The 26,339-nt window shown below is 48.6% G+C and overlaps 1 protein-coding gene and 1 long non-coding RNA gene across 2 annotated transcripts in view; both read right to left on the reverse strand.

Annotated features, from left to right (window-relative positions):
• Positions 1-25,454, reverse strand: part of TRIM54 (tripartite motif containing 54) — a 39,439-nt gene extending 13,985 nt beyond the window's left edge. Inside the window, exons 1-4 of the mRNA XM_040347998.1 lie at positions 25,160-25,454; positions 13,534-13,709; positions 8,625-8,799; positions 3,401-3,496 (exon numbers count right to left, since the gene is read on the reverse strand). Of these exons, the coding sequence (XP_040203932.1) occupies positions 3,401-3,496; positions 8,625-8,799; positions 13,534-13,709; positions 25,160-25,327 (615 nt within the window). The 5' untranslated portion in view covers positions 25,328-25,454. The remainder of the gene's footprint in view (positions 1-3,400; positions 3,497-8,624; positions 8,800-13,533; positions 13,710-25,159) is intronic.
• On the reverse strand, positions 22,253-25,129 carry LOC120935962. Its single transcript, XR_005748568.1, has 2 exons — positions 23,793-25,129; positions 22,253-23,592 (listed from the first exon to the last, which is right to left on the reverse strand). It is a non-coding gene; the product is annotated as an uncharacterized LOC120935962 (long non-coding RNA).
• Positions 25,455-26,339: the final 885 nt, after the last annotated feature.

Here is a 26,339-nt window from a genome sequence, read left to right on the forward strand (position 1 = left end):
AAAATGTTCACAAAATATTCATCTATCCGGATATATCGTTTCAGTTTGATATCTTTTACAGTTTTTGTGAAAAAAAGCTGTTTAAGTTTAGTGATCATTTCAGGAAATTGTATCAATTAAACAGAGTGTCTATGGGGCTGGTTAGAGTGGATGATGTCACAGCTAGAGCACAGAGCCTTAAAAAAATGATCTTAGTTCCTTCTCTATAAATTGCTCTCACGCCCACAAGATCTACTTGTCATACACAATTTATACATCAAAACTTAGGTATTTTGTCTAGTTACAGGCAATGTGCTCAGTTTTGTGATACGCCTTTTACTTTTGGCTGATTGAGCTTCTAAATGACAAGAGTTCTACACTTTCTTCCACTGACTGTCCTGTATAAAAAAAAAAAAATTGAATTTTTTTTTTTAAATCATTTTTTAAAAAACAATTCAGTTTATAGTGTCAGTTTTTCAAAAAAAAAAAAAAATATTCCACATCTTTCATACATTAGTGGTGGTGTTAAACTTTTTTAAATAAAATTCATGTTTATTTTAAAACCATTCCTACTTTTCCAACTATTCTCACTTCTTCAACCTTTTCTTATGGATTTAAGCTATTCATCCAGTTAGCTTTAGCAATTCAGCTATTCAGCATTCCCATGCATTTTCTGCAGGAAATGCATTTTCTGCAGGAAATGCATTTTCTAGTAATTTTTTAAATACAGTGGCCCAGATTCAGGTACATTTGCGCGATATTTGCGGGGGAGCAGGGCAACGATTTTGCCCTGCGCCCCCGCAAATATTTTGCGCTGCCCTCGATTCAGGGAGCAGTAGCTCCGTAAATTGCGAGAGCGCGCCGGCAAAATTGCCCGGCGTAAGCGCGCGCAATGTAAATGATCCCGCCGGGGGCGGGAATCATTTAAATTAGGCGCGCTCCCGCGCCGAGCATACAGCGCATGCTCCGTCGGGAAACTTTCCCGACGTGCATTGCGGCAAATGACGTCGCAAGGACGTCATTTGTTTCAAAGTGAACGTGAATGGCGCTGGACGCCATTCACGTTCACTTTGAAGCAAATGAATCACTTACGCAAACGACGTGAAATTCAAATTTCACGTCGCGGGAGCGGCGGCTATACTTTAGCATTGGCTGCCCCTACTCCGTACCTGGCTTGCGCAGGGCCCGCGCAAGTTTGTGAATCAGTGGTAGTATGCAATTTGCATACTACACGCTGATCACAATGGGAGCGCCCCCTAGCGGCCCACGCAAGAATGCAGCCTAAAATCTGCGTGGCATAAGAGCCTTATGCCGCGCAGATTTTAGGCTGCAGTCGGCGTTACGATGTTCCTGAATCAGGAGCACTCGTTACACCGGAGCAAGTAAGCAATTGCGCCGTGTAACCTATGGTTACACGGGCGCAATTGCTTCTTGAATCTGGGCCAGTGTATTATATTATAATGGAATATACGCTACAACGTGGCTGTGATATATTATATACCAGCCACCAGGGGGCTCCAAACTGTTCACTTCAAGGGCCACATTGTATACTTTCCAAATATTCCCGGGCCAGGAAAAGATCAGTTTTATAAATGAATGACCCCCGCCAATTTCAGAGTCCCCCTTACAACAGAGTCTCCCTTACAGGTCCACATTACAGTCCATCTTACATCAGAGTCTTCCTTTACATTTGGGTCCCCATTAGAGTCCTCTTTACATCGTTACATCAGATCCTTCACTTACAACAGTGTCCCCATAACAGTCCATCCTACATAAGAGTCCCCCTTACATCAGAGTCTTCCCTTACATCAGGGTCCCCCTCATGGGTCCCCATCAGAGTCCATCCTACATCAGAGTCCCACCTACACCAGGGTCCCCATCAGAGTCCCCTTTACATCAAAGTTTTTCCTTACATCAGGGTCTACATCAGAGTCCCCCTTACATCAAAGTCTTCCCTTACATCAGGGTCCCCATCAGAGTCTCTATCAGAATCCACCCTACAACAGAGTCTCCCTTACACCAGGGTCCCAATCAGAGTCCCCCTTTCCCCCTTATGGGTCCCCATCAGAGTCCGTCTTACATCAGAGTCCTCCTTACATCAGGGTCCCAATCAGAGTCCCGCTTATGAGTCCCCATCAGAGTCCATCCTATATCAGAGTTCCCCCTACATCAGGGTCCCCATCAGAGTCCCCTTTACTTCAAAGTCTTTCCTTACATCAGGGTCTACTCTTATATCAGGATCCCCATCAGAGTCCCCCTAATGGGTCCCCACTCTTTGGAGACTCAGGGCCAGACTCTTGTATAACGGCGTAAAACTCGGCGGCCGTAACGTATCTGATTTACGTTACGCCACCGCAAGTTTTACGGGCAAGTGCTTGATTCACAAAGCACTTGCCTGTAAAGTTGCGGTGGCGTAGCGTAAATCCCCCCGCGCAAGCCCGCCTAATTCAAATGATCCGGGTAGGGGGCGTGGATCATTTAAATTAGGCGCGTTCCCGCACCGAACGTACTGCGCATGCGCCGTCCCTGAAATTTCCCGATGTGCATTGCGCTAAATGACGTCGCAAGGACATCATTGGTTTCGACGTAAATGGCGTCCAGCCCTATTCACGGACAACTTACGCAAACAACATTTCGACGCGGGAACGACGGCCATACTTAACATTGGCTGCGCCTCATATAGCAGGGGCAACTTTACGCATCGCAAATCTTACGTAAACGTCGTAACTTCACTGCGTCGGTCGGGCGTACGTTCGGGAATTCGCGTATTTTGCTAATTTGCATACTCGATCGGGAAAGCGACGTCGGCGACACCTAGCGGCGAAAAAAAAAAAGTGAATTTAAGATCCGACAGCGTAAGAGCCTTACGCCTGTCGGATCTAATGGTTATCTATGCGTAACTGATTCTATGAATCAGGCGCATAGATACGACGGGCGGACTCAGAGATACGACGGCGTATCAGGCGATACGCCGGCGTATCTTTTTTGAGAATCTGGCCCTCATTGCTCATTTTTAGCCGTCCAATCACAGCGCCTGTCGTTTCAGCCAATCAGGTGACAGGTCACCCAAGTACCTGATTGGCTGCGAGGCGGGTCAGTGTTAGGAAAGGGATTTATTCGCTTCCCTAACAGAACACTGTGTAAACAGCAAACGCACAGCATTACACCTGGCAATTTGGAAGCCTATTAGAGCCCACGGCTCTACTCAGGCACTTCCAAAAAAAAAAAAAAAGACGTAGATAGATTCATGCAATGCATAAATCTTTCTAATAGTGATAGAGCGGTGCAGGAGAGAGGGGCGGCGTTCCTGCGCCCTTTATGGACGCACCGCCACTGCTGGACTCTGATGGGGACAATATATAGTGGTCCTCCCCCTTCATAAAGTCATATTGTCTGTCTGTCTGATCTCAGTGACACTCACTTCAACACTTTTGCAGATCTCCTCCATCTGTGTGATAATTGCCTGAATCCGATCGTTGCCAGCGACCAGCATTGCAATCCCATCACTGAGGTCACTCTGCGGAGACAAGAATATCACACATTCCATTTATAGTTCAGAGGAAATCAGAACTACAAGATATGTTGGTAGGGCGCAGAACCCAAATGGGAATAAATCCAGGCTTCGGCAACACCTTCTCTCTCACCCAGAGGGAGTTCCTGGGGGTCACGGAAGAATCTGAAGACTATAAAAAACAATGAGGGTGCCACAAGTGTTGGATAAGCCCATTAACCACTTAAGCCCCGGACCAATATGCTGGCTAAAGACCTAAGGGGTTTTTACAGTTCGGGACTGCGTCGCTTTAACAGACAATTGCGCGGTCGTGCGACGTGGCTCCCAAACAAAATTGGCGTCCTTTTTCCCCCACAAATAGAGCTTTCTTTTGGTGGTATTTGATCACCTCTGCGGTTTTTATTTTTTGCGCTATAAACAAAAATAGAGCGACAATTTTAAAAAAAATGCAATATTTTTTACTTTTTGCTGTAATAAATATCCCCCAAAAACATATATAAAAAATGTATTTTTCATCAGTTTAGGCCGATACGTATTTTTCTACCTATTTTTGGTAAAAAAAATCGCAATAATCGTTTATCGGTTGGTTTGCGCAAAATTTATAGCGTTTACAAAATAGGGGATAGTTTTTTTGCATTTTTTTTTATTTTTATTTTTTTACTAGTAATGGCGGCAATCAGCGATTTTTTTCGTGACTGCGACATTATGGCGGACACTTTGGACAATTTTGACACATTTTTGGGACCATTGTCATTTTCACAGCAAAAAATGCATTTAAATTGCATTCTTTATTGTGAAAATGACAGTTGCAGTTTGGGAGTTAAACACAGGGGGCGCTGTAACATTTAGGGTTCACCTAGGGTGTGTTTACTAGTGTAGGGGGTGTGGCTGTAGGACTGACACCATCGATCGAGTCTCCCTATATAAGGGATCACTCGATCAATGCAGCCGACACAGTGAAGCACGGGGAAGCCGTGTTTACACACGGCTCTCCCCGTTCTTCAGCTCCGGGGAGCGATCGCGACGGCGCGGCTAAAAACAAATAGCCGCGCCGTCGTCCAGGATCGCTCCCCGAGCGGACCCGACCTCCGCATGTACCGGGGGGGTCCCGATCGGACCCCCCACCCACGTCTAGCAGAGGACGTACAGGTACGTGGATGTGCCTGTACGTGCCATTCTGCTGACGTAAATGTACATGAGGAGGTCGGGAAGTGGTTAAAAGTACACTTGTTTACAACTTCATAAAGACATGGGGCTAGATTCAGGTAGATTTCGGCCGGCGTAGCGTATCTCAGATACACTACGCCGCCGTAAGTTAGAGCAGCAGGTCCTGTATTCACAAAGAACATGCGCTGTAACTTACGGCGGCGCAGTGTAACTGGGCCGGCGTAAGCCCGCCTAATTCAAAATAGGCTGGTTGGGGGGCGTCGGCAAATCGTCATGCTTTCGACGTGAACGTAAATTACGGCCAGCCCCATTCACGGACGAGTTACGCAAACAACGTAAAATTTGAAAAATTCAACGCGGTTCCGACGTCTATACTTAACATTGGCTGCGCCATCTTTTTGGTGGTTTATCTTTACGCCTGAAAACCCCTTACGTGAACGGCGTTTCTTTACTGCGACGGCCGGGCGTACATTCGTGAATAGGCGTATCTAGCTGATTTACATATTCTAGGCGTAAATCAGCGTACACGCCCCTAGCGGCCAGCGTGAATATGCAGTTAAGATACGACGGCGAAGGAGACTTACGCCGGTCGTATCTTAGCAACATTTAAGCGTATCTCAGTTTGAGCATACGCTTAAAGTTACGACGGCGCGGATTCGGACTTACGGCGGCGTATCTACTGATACGCCCGTCGTAAGTCTTTATGAATCTGGCCCATTGCCAATGAGTTTCATCAGGGTGCTGATTGATGATTACTGATAATATAGACAGGTGACTGTAGAAAATGAAGAATGGGTAATGGCCTAGGTCAGGGGTCTCCAAACTTTCCAAAGGGCCAGTTTACTGCCCTTCAAACTTTAAAACTTTAGGAGGGCCAGACTGTGACCAGTGGAAGTAGAAAATGCTGGCATCAGTGGGATTAAACCATGCCATAGGCTTGGTGGTCAGTGGGAGTTAAAGGAAATTACATCATTGGAGTCAGTGGGAGGAATAGTGCCCCCTCATTGGTGTCAGTGGGAGGAATAGTGCCCCCTCATTGGTGTCAGTGGGAGGAATAGTGCACCCTCATTGGTATCAGTGGGAAAAGAAGCGCCCCATCATTGGTGTCAGAGGGAGGAATAGTGCCCCCTCATTGGTATCAGAGAGAGGAATAGTGCAAAGGGCCACATCCAGCCTACGGGCCGCAGTTTGAAGACCCCTGGCCTAGGTAATAAACTTTTTCAGGACTTATTCTAGATTTATGGCATGTGCATCCTTCAATACTCCTTAGATTCCTCCGGGGACCTCAGGAACATCCCACAAAGAACAGAAACCCAACTCAATGTGAGCAGCCAAACATTTGCAGAAACCTGGTGTGCTCCATGTACTCAGAAATTGTGTGATTGGGGGGTCTATGATGGGAGTTCTGTGATGTTGAGACTGTGTGAATAGGGGGTCTGTGATGGGGGAGACTGTGTGATGGGGAGACTGTGTGATTGGGGGGTCTATGATGGGAGTTCTGTGATGTGGACACAGGGGCCCAGATTCTCAAAGGACTTACGACGGCGCAGCGCCATGTACGCCGTCGTAAGTCCTAATCTGGCCCGTCGTATCTATGCGACTGATTCTTGGAATCAGTTACGCATAGATATCCATTAGATCCGACAGGCGTAAGGCTCTTACGCCGTCGGATCTAAACGGCAATTTTTTTGCCCGCTAGGTGGCGCTTCCGTCGATTTCCGCGTTGAGTATGCAAATTAGCTAGATACGCGAATTCCCAAACGTACACGCGGCCGACGCAGTAAAGTTACGACGTTTACGTTAGGCTTTTCCCGGCGTATAGTTGCCCCTGCTATATGAGGCGCAGCCAATGTTAAGTATGGCCGTCGTTCCCGCGTCGAAATTTGAAAAAGTTACGTCGTTTGCGTAACTCGTCCGTGAATGGGGCTGGACGTAATTTACGTCCACGTCAAAACCAATACGTCCTTGCGGCGTATTAGGAGCAATGCACACTGGGAGATTTCCACGGACGGCGCATGCGCCGTTCGTGAAAAACGTCAATCACGTCGGGTCACAGTAGATTAACATAAAACACGCCCCCCCCCCCCTTCCACATTTGAATTAGGCGGGCTTACGCCGGCCGGTTTACGCTACGCCGCCGCAACTTACGGAGCAAGCGCTTTAAGAATTAAGCACTTGCCCGTGTAAGTTGCGGCGGCGTAACGTAAATCAGATACGTTACGCCGCCGCTAAGATACGCCAGTCTACGAGAATCTGGCCCAGTGTGAATGGGGGTCTGTGATAGGGAAACTGTGTAATTGGGGGGGGGTCTGTGATGGAAGGATTGAGTGATTTGGGGGGTCTGTGATGGAGGGACTGTGTGATTGGGGGGGGTCTATGATGGGAGTTCTGTGATGTGAAGACTGAACAGGGGGTCTGTGATGGGGAGACTGTGTAATTGGGTGGCTCTGTGATGGGGGGACTGTGTAATTGGGTGGCTCTGTGATGGGGGGACTGTGTGATGGGGAGACTGTGTAATTGGGGGGTCTGTGATGGGGGGACTGTGTGATGGGGGGACTGTGTAATTGGGTGGCTCTGTGATGGGGGGACTGTGTGATGGGGAGACTGTGTAATTGGGGGGTCTGTGATGGGGCTTCTGTGATGAGGGATTGTGTGATTTGTAATGGGGGGTCTGCATGTATAGGGGGAACTGATGTCATAAGAGGACCCTGTAAAAGGGGGATACTGAGGTGATGGGGGGACTCTGTGGTGATGGGCAGACCCTGTCGTGAGGTTACTCTGATGTGATGGGGGCTCTCATGTATAGGAGGGACTTTGACATGTGATAGGGACTTCGGATGTTAAAGGGGGACTCTGATGTGATAGGGGCACCTCTGATATGATAAAGGGGGAGGTTTTGATATGATGGGTGGCTTCTGATGTGAAGTTCATTTCATCAAGGTGGTGCATTGTCAAGGGCTCAGGTTTCCCATCGATAAGTACAAATTGTCTTTTTTAGATTGGTGTGCCTTGGAATTTTGCATATTTTTAAAGGGTTCTGTGACTAAAAAAGGGCTGAGAAACACTGGGCTGGATTCAGTAAGCAATTGCGTCCGCGTAACCATAGTTACGCAGCGCAATTGCTTAGTTGCGCCGGCGTAACGACTTTTCTGTATTCAGAAAGCTCGTTACGCCGACTGCAGCCTAAGATATGACTGGCGTAAGGCTCTTACGCTGTCGTATCGTAGGCTGCATTCTTACGATGGCCGCTAGGTGGCGTTCCCGTAGTGGTCAGCGTAGAGTATGCAAATTGCATACTAACGCCGATTGACAACCGTACGCGCGCCCTACGTACGCAGTTTACGTCGTTTACGTTCGTCGGGTTCCGCGTAAGGCTGCCCATGCTATTAGCAGGGGCAGCCAATGCTAAGTATACCCGTCGTTCCCGCGTCGCGATGTTTGAAAATGACGTTGTTTGCGTAAGTGAATCGTGAATGGCGCCATTGAAGCAAATGACGTCCTTGCGACGTCATTTGCCGCAATGCACGTCGGGAAAGTTTCCAGACGGAGCACGCGCACTACGTTCGGCGCGGGAACGCGCCTAATTTAAATGATGCACGCCCCCTACGGGATCATTTAAATTACGCGCCCTTACGCCGGGCAGTTTTAAGGAGCGCCCGCGCAAATTACGTAGCTACTGCTTCATGAATGAAGTGTAGCGCAGGTAATTTTCGGAGGCGCAGCGTTAAAACGGTACGTAAGAGGGCGCAACGTGTGGGCAGGTTCTCTCATCACCATAATGGAGCACCTTGTAAACCTGGAGCCACAGAGCCTGAGTGGTTGAATGACCCAGTGACTCCACATCTCAGGATTTCCAGCCTTGTCCAACCCTCGTAGAGGTAAGTACTTGTGTGACCTCGTCCACCAACCCTAGCTATGATATGATATGGGCCTCCAGACACAATCCCCATATATTGCCAGGAAGTACCTTCTGTCTTTTGTAGATGCTGGACAAAGGGGCCACTTCACAGTCCTTGTGGGCCCCAAACACCTTACACATGGAACAGGTGGGAACCTCACAGGTTAGGCAATAAATATTGATTTTCTCATCCTCGTGTTCCTCACACATCAAGTGCTGCTCCGTCGTCTTCGTGTTCAGAGGCCTGGGCAAAATGAAGACAAATTATGGACTGGAAACACAAGGATGCCAAACTATTCTCTTACTCTTTGAAGGCTCTTATTTCTCCAGGTCATGGGATAGCTAGTAGAGCTTGGTCATGTTCAGCTGGACTTCTTCTGTAATGTTAAAGATGTTTGTAGCTTCTTCAAGCCATTTCTTGCATTCCAATCATCAGGGCTGGTGCAAAGATTTTTGACACCCTAGGCGAAACCTAATTTTGGCTCCACCTCTAACTCCACCCCCTGCCCATGTACACCCCACCTTTTTAATGAAGTGCCCATAAAATGCAGCCCACCAGTGCCCATCAATGCAGCCTTACCAGCGCCCATCAAATGCAGCCTCACCAGCGCCCATCAAATGCAGCCTCACCAGCGCCCATCAAATGCAGCCTACCAGCGCCCATCAATGCAGCCTCACCAGTGCCCATCAAAGCAGCCGCAGTGCCCATCATCTAGCGTTTGCTTGCTTCCATTCATTCGGGAGTCGGGACACAGACACAGTCCTCTGCTGTTACTGCGCCTCTGACACTATATGCGAACGGAGCGGCGGCTGCCTGCTGATGCTGAGACTAATAGGGGGATTCACGTAGGGCGGCGTATTTTTGAGCCGGCGTAGCGTATCGTATTTACGCTACGCCGCCGTAAGTCAGAGAGGCAAGTGCTGTATTCACAAAGCACTTGCCTCCTAAGTTACGGCGGCGTAGCGTAAATGGGCCGGCGTAAGCGCGCCTAATTCAAATTGTGAAGAGGTGGGCGTGTTTTATGTAACTAAACCATGACCCGACATGATTGACGTTTTTAACGAACGGCGCATGCGCCGTCCGTGGACCTATCCCAGTGTGCATTGCTCCAAAGTACGCCGCAAGGACTTAATGGTTTTGACGTGAACGTAAATTACGTCCAGCCCCATTCACGGACGACTTACGCAAACAACGTAAAATTTTCAAAATTCGACGCGGGAATGACGGCCATACTTAACATTGGCTAGGCCAGCTATTTGTTCGACTAACTTTACGCCTGAAAACGCCTTACGTAAACGGCGTATATTTACTGCGCCGTCCGTGGACATATCCCAGTGCGCATGCTCCAAATTACGCCGCAAAGACTTATTGGTTTAGACGTGAACGTAAATTACGCCCAGTCCCATTCACGGACGACTTAAGCAAACAACGTAAAAATTTCAAAATGCGACGCGGGACAGACGTCCATACTTAACATTGGCTAGGCCAGCTTTTTGTTGGACTAACTTTACGCCTGAAAACGCCTTACGTAAACGGCGTATCTTTACTGCGACGGGCAAGCGTACGTTCGTGAATAGGCGTATCTCGCTGATTTACGCATTCTAGGCGTAAATCAGCGTTCATGCCCCTAGCAGCCAGCAGAACTAGACAGCTAAGATACGACGGCGCAGGCAGTCGTATCTTAGCTACATTTAAGTATATCTCGATTTGAAAATACACTTAAATGTACGACGGCGCAGATTCAGAGTTACGACGGCGTATCTACTGATACACCGACTTAACTCTTTGTGAATCTAGCTATTAGTTGCTTGCTGCAGAGAGAAGAGAGTAAGAACACCAGTGACTGGGCACCCTAGGCAGCAGGGGGCCCTAGGCGGCTGCCTAGTTTGCCTAGTGGTAGCACCGGCCCTGCCAATCATTAGAAATGAAGAAGAGACTTGGAGAAGCTACCAAACATCTTCTGGTCCAATAACTTGTATTGTTGAACTCAAAAGTAACGGTATAGCAAGTCGCCCACGCAGGGGTTACACAATGAAGAAAGTTATACAGATATGAGCGAAGTCTTGTGCAACATCCATTTAAGCAATATAGGATTTCCACTAAATGACCACACGTGAGGGCCATGGGTACACATAAGTTACCTAAGCCAGGGAACAGGGTTATACTATAGGCAGAGATGTATTATAGCCTAGGCCAACAAGGCCCAGGCCTAGGGCGGCACTTTGTGGGGGGCGGCGAAAAAGCAATCCCACCCTGTCCCCCTGTGCTCATCCCAACCTGTCTCCCTATGCTCATCCCACCCTGTCCCCCTGTGCTCATCCCACCCTGTCCCTCTGTCCTCATCCCACCCTGTGCTCATCCCACCCTGTCCCCCTGTGCTCATCCCACCCTGTCCCCCTGTGCTCATCCCACCCTGTCCCCCTGTCCTCATCCCACCCTGTCCCTCTGTCCTCATCCCACCCTGTACTCATCCCACCCTTCCCCCCTGTGCTCATCCCACCCTGTCCCTCTGTCCTTATCCCACCCTGTCCCCCTGTGCTCACCCCACCCTGTCCCCTGTGCTCATCCCCCCTGTCCCCCTGTGCTCATCCCACCCTGCCCCCTGTGCTCATTCCACCCTGTCCCTCTGTCCTCATCCCACCCTGTCCCCCTGTGCTCATCCCAACCCTGTCCCTCTGTCCTCATCCCACCATGTCCCCCTGTGCTCATCCCACCCTGTCCCCCTGTCCTCATCCCACCCTGTTCTCATCCCACCCTGTCCCCCTGTCCTCATCCCACCCTGTTCTCATCCCACCCTGTCCCTCTGTCCTCATCCCATTAAAAAATGACAGGGTGCGTCTTAAAAGGAAGGGGTGCGTCATATATAAAGTAGGGGGTGCGTGAGTTTCACCAGACCTAGGGCAGCACAAAACCTAAACACACCCCTGACTATAGGGAAACCTGAGAGGTGGACAGATGAGTCGATCATGAGAGAAAAAGAAAAGTAGAGAGAGAACAGAACGAGGACCAAAAATTGGGGAAAAGGGGGGGAGGTAAGGAAGGTCCTGCAGGCTTGGGCCATAGCTACAAAACGCCTTTAACTTTAACATTACAGAACACGTCTAGTCATGGGCGTCCGCTGAAATTTTTTCAGGGGGGGGGGGTCGCTTCCGCAGCGGCAATACACAGTCACATTTTACCCTTTCTTCAAACTCTAGCAGGGGTTAAAAGCACCCTGCTAGTGGCAAAATAGCTCAGCTAAAATGATGGTAAAGCGGTGCTTTACCGATAACGCAGCCAGCTGGCAGTGTGAAATAGCTCTTGAGATAATTCAGCTTCACTCCATGACCATATAAATATAGCCTAGAGAATGTACAGACCCCCCTTCAGAACAGATAGACCCCCTTTCAGCACAGACCCCTCCATTCAGCACAGACCCCCCATTCAGCACAGACCCCTCCATTCAGCACAGATGGACCCCCGCTTCAGCACAGCCCCCCATTCTGCACAGACCCCCCCTCAGCACAGATGGACCCCCATTCAGCACAAACCCCCCCTTCATCACAGACGGACCCCACCCATCCCATTCAGTACCTCAGATCAGCCATCAGCATGGAATGGGTACAGCAGGTTCCCTGTGTACACAAACACTGGAGGGGGAGGTGGCTTCACTCTGCTCGCTGTGTCTGTGACATCCAGCCCGGGACTGCTCAGACAGCCCACAGCCGCGAGATTCTTCAACACCTTCTCGATTTTCCTGGGGGGGTCAATTGCCCCCCCTTGCCCTATGGAGCGGACGTCCATGCGTCTAGTATTGAAATCCAATCATTAGAACTGAAGACGTGGCTTGGAGAAGCCACGAAAAATCTTTTACTATACCGAACAAGTCCAGCTGAATGGGACGAACTACTAGTAACCATCCACCTACTTCAATCTTTTGCATTACATCTCCAAACTGTATTGTTGTATACAGATTTACCTGGATGGATCCCACAGTCTGGCCTACCATGGGGATTAAGTATCTCAAGCCACATCTGTGAAAATAAAACCCTAAAAACGTTGATACTTTGAAGGAGGGATGGGTCGGAAGTTTTGAGTCGAACGTAAGTTTGAATTGAACATCGGGTGTTTGTTTGTTCGTATTTTTTATTTTGATTGACAGCAGCGCGAACCAATGGCTGCGCTGCTACCAATCTATCCAATGAAGAGCTGAGAAGCCAGCTCGTTCTCAATGCGGGACTTTCGAGGGCTCAGGTAAGTAAACGTGGGGGGGGGACCTGTAAGCATCGGAATGTTTTTTCAACCTTAATGCATTACGGTAAAGAAAAACGGGAAGCTTTACAACCCCTTTAAGGGCTAACGTTTTTGAGTGCCTTTTGTTATAGGGATGTTTTCTAATTGTGTGGGGGGGGTTTGGTTCCTTGTTGTATCAAGCCAGGGTAAGTCCGATTGGCTCTGTTTTGTACCTCTCTAAGGCCTCGTACACACGACCGAACATGTCCGCTGAAACTGGTCAGGCGGACCAGTTTCCGCAGACATGTTCGGTCGTGTGTACGGCCGACCGGACAATTGTCCGGCGGATCGGACAGGTTTCCAGCGGACAAATGTTTCTTAGCATGCTAAGAAACATGTCCGCTGTAAGCCTGTCCGTCGGACATGTTCGGTCATCTGTACGACTTACCGGACATGTCCGCTCGGCCGAAAGCCCTCGCATGCGTCGAAGTGATTCGACGCATGCGTGGAAGCATTGACCTTCCAGGGTCGCGCACGTCGCCGCGTCATCGTCGCGGCCACGGCGTGGCCACGTCACCGCGTATCCTGTCCACGGGAAATTTGGTCTGATGGTGTGTACAACCATCAGACCAAATTATCCCAGCGAACATGTCAGATTAAAACGGTCCGCGGACCGTTTTCATCAGACAGATACGGTCGTGTGTACAAGGCCTAAGTTTCACATTTAATAAAAAGAAGTTGCAAAAAAATAAAAATAAAATGTACCTGGATGACTCCTCCTGCTTATAGATGTCAATGATATTTTCCACCAGCAGGTTCCGTTGCAGCCCATAGACTCCATGTCTGTCAAGGACCACTTCATGACGACAGGATGGACAGCGGAAACGTCCCCCTGATGACACTGTGCTAGAACCCCGGGACTGCCACAGTGGGTTGGAGGCCTGGAAGATAGAGAATATTGTAAAATAATGTTCAGTGTGGGGAAAAGTGCAACTCCATGTCACAATTTGATATCCAATAATGTAAAATGTACAGGGCTTTTTTTCTCAGAGAATAGGTGCAGGAACTCCCTCCTTCTGTCACCTCTTGTGTCCACCCTCTACTCACCTCCAAGCACCATTTCTTGGTTCCACTCCCTACCCATCTTTGAGGACAGTTCCTTGGTTCCACCCCCTACCCACCTCCGAGTACTATTCCTTGGTTCCACCTCCCAGCACTATTCCTTGGTTCCACCCCCTACCCACCTCTGAGCACCATTAATTGGTTTCACCCCCTACCTACCTCTGAGCACCATTTCTTGGTTCCACCTCCGAGCACCATTCTTTGGTTCTAGCCGACCCCACCTCCGAGCACCATTCCTTTTCTCTGCCCCTACCCACCTCTGAACACCATTCCTCGGTTCCACTCCCTACCCATCTCTGAGCACCGTTACTTGATTCCACCACCTACCCACCTCCGAGCAATATTCCTTGGTTCCACCCCCTACCCACCTTCAAGCACCATTCATTGGTTTCACCCCCTACCCACCCCCCTACCCACCTCTGAGCACCATTCCTTGGTTCCACTGCTTACCCACCTCCGAGCACCGTTCCTTGGTTCCACCCTCTAACCACCTCTGAGCACCATTACATACATTCAGATCTTGAGGTGCCGGAACTGCGTTCCCCCGTGTTCCTGCTGGAAAAAAGCCCTGAAAATGTATATGTATGAGTAATGTGCTTATTGGTTTTTAACCACTTGTCCACCGGGCCTATTTTGGTGCTTCTCTCCTTCATGTAAAAATCACAATTTTTTTTGCTAGAAAATTAATCAGAACCCCCAAACATTATATATATATTTTTTTTAGCAGACACCCTAGGGAATAAAAACTTTTTTTATCGCACGGTATTTGCGCAATCATTTTTCAAACGCCTTATTTTTGGAAAAAAATTGTTTCATGAATTAAAAAATTAACAAAACAGTAAAGTTAGCCCAATTTTTTTGTAAAATATGAAAGATGATGTTACACTGAGTTAATAGATACCTAACATGTCACGCTTTAAAATTGCGCACACTCGTGGAATGGCGCCGAATTTCGATACTTAAAAATCTCCATAGGCACCGCTTTGAACATTTTTACAGGTTACCAGTTTTGATTTACAGAGGAGGGGCCAGATTCACGTAAATCAGCGGATCTATAGATCCGCTCGATCTACGTGATTTAAGATCCGCTCCCGCAAGTTTGAGAGGAAAGTGGCTAATTCACAAACCACTTACCTCCAAACTTGCAGCGGCGGATCCTAAATCCCCCGGCGGAATTCAAATTCCGCGGCTAGGGGGAGTGTACTATTTAAATCAGGCGCGTTCCCGCGCCGATTTAAATGCGCATGCGCCGTCCGCGAAATTTCCCGGCGTGCATTGCTCCCACTGACGTCGCTAGGACGTCAGTGGTTTCGACGCTTACGTAAACGACGTCCGTCCGTATTCGAGAACGACTTACGCAAACGACGTTAAAAAATTCAAATTCGACGCGGGAACGCCGGCTATACTTAACATTGGCTGCGCCTGATAAAAGAAGGGGTAAGTATACACCGGGAAAGCCGCTACGGAAACGTCGTAAGAAGACTGCGTCGGGTCCGCGTACGTGCGTGAATTTGCGTATATCTCGCTGATTTACATATTATTTATCGTAAATCAGCGGGAACGCCATTTTTATCAGCGGCGGCATTTTTAAATGGAAAAAAAGATCCGACAGTGTAACACAGTGTAACACTGTCGGATCTCAGCCCTATCTATGCGTATCTGATTCTATGAATCAGGCGCATAGATAGGACCAGTGTAAGTCAGAGATACGATGGTGTATCTGTAGATACACCGTCGTATCTCTTTGTGAATCTGGCCCTAGATCTATAGCTGGATTCAGAGAGAGTACGTGCGCCCGTCGCAGTAAAGATACGCCGTTTACGTAAGGTGTTTTCCGGTGTAAAGTTAGTCGAACAAATAGCTGGACTAGTCAATGTTAAGTATGGCCGTCGTTCCCGCGTCGAAATTTGAAAAATGTACGTCGTTGGCGTAAGTCGTCCGTGAATGGGGTTGGACGTCATTTACGTTCACGTCAAAAACAATACGTCCTTGCGGCGTACTTTGGAGCAATGCACACTGGGATATGTACACGGATGGCGCATGCGCCGTTCGTAAAAAACGTCAATCACCAATCATTTACATAAAACACGCCCCCCATCCTAATTTGAATTAGGCGCGCTTACGCCGGTCACATTTACGCTACGCCACCGTAACTTAGGAGGCAAGTGCTTTGTGAATACAGCACTTGCCTATCTAACTTACGACAGCGTAGCATATATGCCATACGCTACGCCTGCCTAAAGTTGCGCCCGGCTACCTGAATCCAGCAACTAGTGCTAGAATTGTTGCTGGCACTCTAACGCATGCGGCGATACCTCACATGTGTGGTTTAAACGGCGTTTACATATGTTGGCGGGACTTACGTGTGCGTTCGCTTCTGCGCGCGAGCTACCGGGGACAGGGGCGTTTTAATTTTTTTCTTTATTGTTTTTTTTTTTTTTTACTTATTTATTTATTTTTTAATAGTTTTAAAATAAAAATAAAAAATGTTATCACTTTTATTCCTATTACAAGGAATGTACACATCCCTTGTAATAGGAATGTGTGTGACAGGTACTCTTTATGGAGAGATGCGGGGTCAATAAGACCCCACATCTCTCCTCCAGGCTGGAAAGCATGAAATCGGTGAAAAATATTTCACCGATCTCATGATCAGTGTTGCTCACTAGCCGCAATCGCGGCTTTGTTTACTTACGGGTACCCAGGCGTGATGTCATCACATCGCGCCCGGGCCTCCGACGGTCATAGAGATGACTGGTGACCATCTGGTCACCAGTCATAGACATCATAAATAAAGTGATTTGTGCAACAGAAGGTACTACTTGCACACGCCGCCGTCTAGTTGATCAGCGCAGGGAACAATACAGCTTTCATTTGAATAGCTGTGTGTTCCCCCGCCGCGCCTCGTCATATATAACCCCTTCCCCTTGTCCGGGCATTTTGATAGACAGATCACCCGTCCCAGGATTGGATGGGTGATCTGTCTATCAAAGTGCCCGGACAAGGGGGAGGGGCTATATATGACGAGGCGCGGCGGGGGAACACACAGCTATTCAAATGAAAGCTGTAATTTTCCCCGCGCTGATCAACTGGGGGGGGGGGGTGGCTTTCTCTTTGGGGACATGGCTGCATTTGTGATGACATTGCTGTATTTGTGGGGACATGGCTGTATTTGTGGGGACATGGCTGCATTTGTGGGGACATTGCTGTATTTGTGGGGACATGGCTGCATTTGTGGGGACATTGCTGTATTTGTGGGGACATGGCTGTATTTGTGGGGACATTGCTGTATTTGTGGGGACATGGCTGTATTTGTGGGGACATTGCTGTATTTGTGGGGACATGGCTGTATTTGTGGGGACATTGCTGCGTTTGTGGGGACATTGCTGCGTTTGTGGGGACATGGCTGCATTTGTGGGGACATGGCTGCATTTGTGGGGACATGGCTGCATTTGTGGGGACATGGCTGCATTTGTGGGGACATGGCTGCGTTTGTGGGGACATGGCTGCGTTTGTGGGGACATGGCTGCGTTTGTGGGGACATTGCTGCATTTGTGGGGACAGTGATAGTGTCATAATCACTCTAACATGGAAGACACAATAAATCTAAAATGAAATATGATATAAACACAGTCTTCCCTTCTATGCAGAGGTAAGTGGTAAGTGATAAAGGCTGTGAGTCCCATTCATGTGGAAGTGGCTTGTGGGTGAAAAAAGTCCCAAATATTCTAGTAAGTCATTTCCAGAGTACAATGTGGTGTGAATACAAAGTAAGTGAATGGATAATCCTGGCATCACATGGATAACCACCGGAGGGAGGGCTGTAATCCCGCCACCAAATACACTACTGCTACCAGTGCCCCTCAATGTAGCCCTTACCAGTGCCCATCAAATGCAGCCTCACCAGCACCCATCAAATGCAGCCTCACCAGCACCCATCAAATGCAGCCTCACCAGCGCCCATCAAATGCAGCCTCACCAGCGCCCATAAAGTGCAGCCTCACCAGCGCCCATCAAATGCAGCCTCACCAGCGCCCATCAAATGCAGCCTTACCAGCGCCCATCAAATGCAGCCTCACCAGCGCCCATCAAATGCAGCCTCACCAGCACCCATCAAATGCAGCCTCACCAGCGCCCATCAAATGCAGCCTCACCAGCGCCCATCAAATGCAGCCTCACCAGCGCCCATAAAGTGCAGCCTCACCAGCGCCCATCAAATGCAGCCTCACCAGCGCCCATCAAATGCAGCCTTACCAGCGCCCAACAAATGCAGCCTTACCAGCGCCCATCAAATGCAGCCTCACCAGCGCCCAACAAATGCAGCCTTACCAGCGCCCATCAAATGCAGCTTTACCAGTGCCCATCAAATGCAGCTTTACCAGCTCCCATCAAATGCAGCCTCACCAGCGCCCAACAAATGCAGCCTTACCAGCGCCCATCAAATGCAGCCTACCAGCGCCCAACAATGCAGCCTCACCAGTGCCCATAAAGTGCAGCCTCACCAGCACCCATCAAATGCAGCCTCACCAGCACCCATCAAATGCAGCCTCATCAGCACCCATCAAATGCAGCCTCACCAGCACCCATCAAATGCAGTCTCACCAGCGCCCATCAAATGCAGTCTCACCAGCGCCCATCAAATGCAGCCTCACCAGCGCCCATCAAATGCAGCCTCACCAGCGCCCATCAAATACAGCCTCACCAGCACCCATAAAATGCAGTCTCACCAGCACCCATCAAATGCAGCCTCATCAGCGCCCATCAAATGCAGCCTCACCAACGCCCATCAAATGCAGCCTCACCAGCGCCCATCAAATGCAGTCTCACCAGCGCCCATCAAATGCAGCCTCACCAGCGCCCATCAAATGCAGTCTCACCAGCGCCCATCAAATGCAGTCTCACCAGCGCCCATCAAATGCAGCCTCACCAGCGCCCATCAAATGCAGTCTCACCAGCGCCCATCAAATGCAGCCTCACCAGCGCCCATCAAATGCAGTCTCACCAGCGCCCATCAAATGCAGCCTCACCAGCGCCCATCAAATGCAGTCTCACCAGCACCCATCAAATGCAGCCTCACCAGCACCCATCAAATGCAGTCTCACCAGCGCCCATCAAATGCAGTCTCACCAGCGCCCATCAAATGCAGTCTCACCAGCGCCCATCAAATGCAGCCTCACCAGCGCCCATCAAATGCAGCCTCACCAGCGCCCATCAAATACAGCCTCACCAGCACCCATAAAATGCAGTCTCACCAGCACCCATCAAATGCAGCCTCATCAGCGCCCATCAAATGCAGCCTCACCAGCGCCCATCAAATGCAGCCTCACCAGCGCCCATCAAATGCAGCCTCATCAGCGCCCATCAAATGCAGCCTCACCAGCGCCCATCAAATGCAGCCTCACCAGCGCCCATCAAATGCAGCCTCATCAGCGCCCATCAAATGCAGCCTCATCAGCGCCCATCAAATGCAGTCTCACCAGCGCCCAAAAAATGCAGCCTCACCAGTGCCCATCAAATGCAGCCTCACCAGCACCCATCAAATGCAGCCTCACCAGCGCCCAAAAAATGCAGTCTCACCAGCGCCCATCAAATGCAGCCTCACCAGCACCCAAAAAATGCAGCCTCACCAGCGCCCATCAAATGCAGCCTCACCAGCGCCCATCAAATGCAGCCTCACCAGCGCCCATCAAATTCAGCCTCACCAGCGCCCATCAAATGCAGCCTCACCAGCGCCCATCAAATTCAGCCTCACCAGCGCCCATCAAATGCAGCCTCACCAGCGCCCATCAAATGCAGCCTCACCAGCGCCCATCAAATGCAGCCTCATCAGCGCCCATCAAATGCAGCCTCACCAGCACCCATCAAATGCAGCCTCACCAGCGCCCATCAAATGCAGCCTCACCAGCACCCATCAAATGCAGCCTCATCAGCGCCCATCAAATGCAGCCTCACCAGCGCCCATCAAATGCAGCCTCACCAGCGCCCATCAAATGCAGCCTCACCAGCGCCCATCAAATGCAGTCTCACCAGCACCCATCAAATGCAACCTTACCAGCACCCATCAAATGCAGTCTCACCAGGGCCCATCAAATGCAGCCTCACCAGCGCCCATCAAATGCAGCCTCACCAGCGCCCATCAAATGCAGCCTCACCAGCGCCCATCAAATGCAGCCTACCAGCGCCCATCAAATGCAGCCTCACCAGCGCCCAACAATGCAGCCTCACCAGCGCCCATCAAATACAGCCTCACCAGCGCCCATCAATGAATGTTTGCTTGCTTCCATTTATTCTGGAGTCTGGGCACAGACACAGTCCTCTGCCGCCGATGCGCCTCTGACACACTGTGCTAACAGGTGCAGGTGTGGCTATACCCAAGTGATCGACACCGTATACAGAGCTTCTCAGAATCCCTTTAGACATGTCCGACTGGGCCACCATGGTTTAGGAACCAGCAGACATGGACCTAGATGGAGAATCGGGAAAATGTATATATAATATAATAACAGGGTATGATGACCTATGTGGGCTCAGTGACACTACCACTCTGGAGGAGACATTGCCAGGCTGCAGGCGGCCGCCCTGTCCATCCCTCTCCCCACTGCACTGCACTGACCCACCAACTGCCACCCCCATAGTTTCACTCTCAAAGTAAGCCACTTGAACACTGGCAGCCCCCGAATTTCTCTCTAAGGATAGCCCTACCCAGTCACCCCTGATCACATGGATAGGTCCTGTTCTAATCATCATAGACATATTAGGAAGCCAGCACCGAGCCAAACAGAAGAAGAGATTTATCACATCTGAAAGCCAACCAATATCTAATCCACGACACACGTCCACAACTCCACACCTTAGATGGTTGATACCGGCCAAGTCACGACTGCCTGGAACAACACGGCACTTCCCAGAGCATCCCTTCCTTCTCAACATCTCATATAGTATGTTTGCAACCTCTGACCATCTCCTGTATCATGTCTGCAGCCTCTGACCATCTCCTGTATCATGTCTGCAGCCTCTTACCATCTCCCGTATCATGTCTGCAGCCTCTTATCATCATGTCTGCAGCCTCTTACCATCTCCTGTATTATGTCTGCAGCCTCTTACCATCTCCTGTATTATGTCTGCAGCCTCTTACCATCTCCCGTATCATGTCTGCTGCCTCTTACCATCTTCTACAGTATGTTTGCAACCTCTGACCATCTCCTGTATTATGTCTGCAGCCTCTGACCATTTCCTGTATCATGTCGGCAGCCTCTTACCATCTCCCGTATCATTTCTGCTGCCTCTTACCATCTTCTACAGTATGTTTTCAACCTCTGACCATCTCCTATAGTATTTTTGCAACCTCTGACCATCTCTTATAGTATGTCTGCAGCCTTTGACCATCTCCTGTATCATGTCGGCAGCCTCTTACCATCTCCCGTATCATGTCTGCAGTCTCTTACCATCTCCTGTATCATGTCGGCAGCCTCTTACCATCTCCCGTATCATGTCTGCAGCCTCTTACCATCTCCTGTATCATGTCTGCAGCCTCTTACCATCTCCCGTATCATGTCTGCAGCCTCTTACCATCTCCTGTATCATGTCTGCAGCCTCTTACCATCTCCTGTATCATGTCTGCAGCCTCTTACCATCTCCTGTATCATGTCTGCAGCCTCTTACCATCTCCCGTATCATGTCTGCAGCCTCTTACCATCTCCTGTATCATGTCTGCAGCCTCTTACCATCTCCTGTATCATGTCTGCAGCCTCTTACCATCTCCTGTACCATGTCTGCAGCCTCTTACCATCTCCCGTATCATGTCTGCAGCCTCTTACCATCTCCTGTATCATGTCTGCAGCCTCTTACCATCTCCTGTATCAGGTCTGTCATATATATATATATATATATATATATATCTATATATATAAATATATATATTTACTGTTAATATATTATATGTATAATTATATTAATTATATTAGAAATAACACATATATATATATATTTAAAGTTATTTCTAATATAATTATTTTTGTATAATGTACATATAATTGTATTAATTGGTAACATATGATATTTTCTTTTAATATAAGTATTTTTTCTTTTTATTTATTATAAGGAATATTTGATTAATCTCTGTAATAACCTTAGTTATTATATACAATTTTAATTAAAAAAAAATGTTTGTTGTTGGAATGATACTTAAATATATTACATATCCCATATAATTAATATATATATATTTTTAATATAATTATTATATTTACTGTTAATATATTATATATTGTATATATATTGTTTTTAAGTAATTATATCTAATATAATTAATTTGTATAATATAATTGTATTAATTTGTAACATATGATAGGTCCTTTTAATATAAGTATTTTTTCTTTTTATTTATTATAATGAATATTTGATTAATCTCTGTAATAACATTAGTTATTATATACAATTTTAATACATTTTTGTTGTTGTTGGGATGATACATTTTAAATATATTACATATAACGCTATAAGCACACTGTGTTCACGGTCCTCTCCATAAATTCTGGGTATACGATGTTGACGAGGAGTCAGAGTTATTTTAGGAATTAATTACGGAATCATCCAGGAACGGATGTGGATAAGTCACGGCTCTCCAGTTGTCAGTCCGGCGCCTCCGTCCCAGGACTTAAATTGGGTTTTTGTTGGCCCTCATACACACTATTAGATTTTCTGCAGGTTTTTGTCTTGAGATTTACCAAAACTATATAATATGAGGTCAAACCTTAAGGGTCACCATATGCATTATCATCTGACCGTACAATATATATAAAGCCAACCATATATTTACCAAAACGATGACTACCTAGACTTTCCAATCACCAGGACCTACCTAGACTTTCCAATCAGTGAGGACCTACCTAGACTATCCAATCAGCCAGGACCTACCTTAGCTTTCCAATCAGCCAGGACCTACCTAAACTTTCCAATCAGCCAGGACCTACCTAGACTATCCAATCAGCCAGGACCTACCTAGACTTTCCAATCAGCCAGGACCTACCTAGACTATCCAATCAGCCAGGACCTACCTAGACTTTCCAATCAGCCAGGACCTACCTAGACTATCCAATCAGCCAGGACCTACCTTAGCTTTCCAATCAGCCAGGACCTACCTAGACTTTCCAATCAGCCAGGACCTACCTAGACTTTCCAATCAGCCAGGACCTACCTAGACTTTCCAATCACCAGGACCTACCTAGACTTTCTAATCAGCCAGGACCTACCTAGACTATCCAATCAGCCAGGACCTACCTAGACTTTCCAATCAGCCAGGACCTACATTAGCTTTCCAATCAGCCAGGACCTACCTAGACTTTCCAATCAGCCAGGACCTACCTAGACTTTACAATCAGCCAGGACCTACCTAGACTTTCCAATCACCAGGACCTATCTAGACTTTCCAATCAGCCAGGACCTACCTAGACTATCCAATCAGCCAGGACCTACCTAGACTTTCCAATCAGCCAGGACCTACCTAGACTATCCAATCAGCCAGGACCTACCTAGACTATCCAATCAGCCAGGACCTACCTAGACTTTCCAATCAGCCAGACTCCTGATGATAAACCTAGAAGAGATTTTATAGTGCTTGGTCCAAAGAAGGAGATTTAGGGTTATCATCAGGGACCTGGCTGATTGATTGGTCTAGGAAGGTCCTCCAAGCTTGTGGTAAATCTTTGGTTGGCTGTATAAAGGTTGCGCGGTCAAATTGTAATGCCTACGATGTACCTAAGAGTGCCGATGTGTGATTTCGCTATAGTCAAGCCTTAAGGGTCACCATACACATTATCATCTGACCTTACAATATATATACAGCCAACCATATATTTTCCAAAACTATGACTACCTTAGCTTTCCAATCAGCCAGGGCCTACCTTAGCTTTCCAATCAGCCAGGACCTACCTAGACTTTCCAATCAGCCAGGACCTACCTAGACTTTCCAATCAGCCAGGACCTACCTAGACTTTCTAATCAGCCAGGGCCTACCTAAACTATTCAATCAGCCAGGACCTACCTAGACTATTCAATCAGCCAGGACCTACCTAGACTTTCCAATTAGCCAGGACCTACCTAGACTTTCCAATCAGCCAGGACCTACCTAGACTTTCCAATCAGCCAGGACCTACCTAGACTTTCCAATCAGCCAGGACCTACCTAGACTTTCTAATCAGCCAGGGCCTACCTAAACTATTCAATCAGCCAGGACCTACCTAGACTTTCCAATCAGCCAGGACCTACCTAGACTTTCTAATCAGCCAGGGCCTACCTAAACTATTCAATCAGCCAGGACCTACCTAGACTATTCAATCAGCCAGGACCTTCCTAGACTTTCCAATTAGCCAGGACCTACCTAGACTTTCCAATCAGCCAGGACCTACCTAGACTTTCTAATCAGCCAGGGCCTACCTAAACTATTCAATCAGCCAGGACCTACCTAGACTATTCAATCAGCCAGGACCTACCTAGACTTTCCAATTAGCCAGGACCTACCTAGACTTTCCAATCAGCCAGGACCTACCTAGACTTTCTAATCAGCCAGGGCCTACCTAAACTATTCAATCAGCCAGGACCTACCTAGACTATTCAATCAGCCAGGACCTACCTAGACTTTCAAATTAGCCAGGACCTACCTAGACTTTCCAATCAGCCAGGACCTACCTAGACTTTCCAATCAGCCAGGACCTACCTAGACTTTCCAATCAGCCAGGACCTACCTAGACTATTCAATCAGCCAGGACCTACCTAGACTTTCCAATCATGCCAGGACCTACCTAGACTTTCCAATCATCCAGGACCTACCTAGACTTTCCAATCAGCCAGGACCTACCTAGACTTTCCAATCAGCCAGACCCCTGATGATAACCCTAGAAGAGGTTGTATAGTGCTTGGTCCAAAAAAGGAGATTTCGGGTTATCATCAGGGACCTGGCTGATTGAATGGTCTAGGAAGGTCCTCATAGTTTTGGTAAATCTTTGGTTGGCTGTATAAAGGTTGCGGGGTCAGATTGCAATGTATATGATGTACCTAAGAGCGCCGCTGTGTGATTTCGCTATGGACAAACAGCGTAGTCACCCTGCTACAGGAAGTGGAACAATGATGGATCAACAGGTAATAAAACTATGTTACGGGGGGGGGGGAAGTTGCCCGGTTGATGGCACCCTACGCTATTTTTTTATTTTTGCCCCCCCCCGACTCTTTCCGACACAATTCTAGAAGAGCCCTGCGCACACCGGGCCGGTACCTGGAAGATGTCGTTGGCACACTTGCGGCACAGGTTGTGCTGGCACGGTAGGATGACCACGGGTTTGGTGAACATCTCCAAGCAGATGGGACATATCAGCTGCTTCTCCAGGTTGTCCATGGTCTGGGTGTCCCCCCCTAAAGCCTTGAAGCCCACGGCGAAATTCATCCCTTCCGCAGGACGCGAGCAACAACAAAAAACGAGAGCGACGGGCCGGTCTTGTGTGACTTCAATGGGCTCCTGAGCCTCTGCTGGGCACACACCGTCCCTTGCCTAACTATAGAGGGGCTTATCATGGGGGGGAGGGAGGGGAGAGATGGCCTTAACCCCTTTCTTGCCGAGGGGGGGTAGCGTCGGCCACCCAGTCGCTGTCCCTGGTGAGCCAGCCTGCCGCAGGGACAGTGTTAAAGGCGGACGTTGGAGGAGGGGGGGCTGGAAAGGGGGGGAATTCCTGGGGGGGGTATTTTTAGCTTTTGGATAAGATGGACCCCCGATGGGAGGAGGAGGTCGCAGCTGTCACACACGGCAGCAGGTGACACTGACTCACACAATGACTCGCAGAAAATAACAAAGACACAAATACACTTCCATGTATCGGCGGAGCCGCGGAGGAACACAGAACATCCGCGCGTCGCATGCACGCCTAAAGAGTAAAGGGGGACTCCGCAGCATGACAAATACTTACCCCCTTACCTCAGGGCACAAGGGTTCTGGAGAGGAGCACGGTGCTGGGAAGTTTTCAGGAAGCTGTGTACAGATCCCACCAGCCATGATCTGGCTGCGTTGCATAGAGAAGCACCGAGACCCAGCGTCACGTTGTCACCGGGTGTAAAAATAGTCTGGAAATCCTTATAGAAGTTGTGCACCATGACGGTGATGGCTGTGATTTCCTGCACACTGGCCACAGGGGGTCGCTTGTTTGGCATCGTGTATTTTTGTAGGGTGTTCTGAGATTGGACGTGGTGAAGAGGTGGGGCGGTGACCTCACAATCTTCACCATTATGGTGGGAGGGGGGTTGCGTGCAGGGCCGGATTTGCTCTCCCTGTCGCCCCAAGGCCAGGTTCCACAATGCACCCCCTCCCCGCCAATAGAACCCCCCCCCCCCAAATCAATGGAGAATTTGCGGCACGGTTAGTTCAAATATGTTTTGTTTGTTTTTTTACTTTTTTATCACTTTTT

This window comes from Rana temporaria, chromosome 4 (assembly GCF_905171775.1).
Source record: "Rana temporaria chromosome 4, aRanTem1.1, whole genome shotgun sequence".
Classification (NCBI taxonomy): domain Eukaryota; kingdom Metazoa; phylum Chordata; class Amphibia; order Anura; family Ranidae; genus Rana; species Rana temporaria.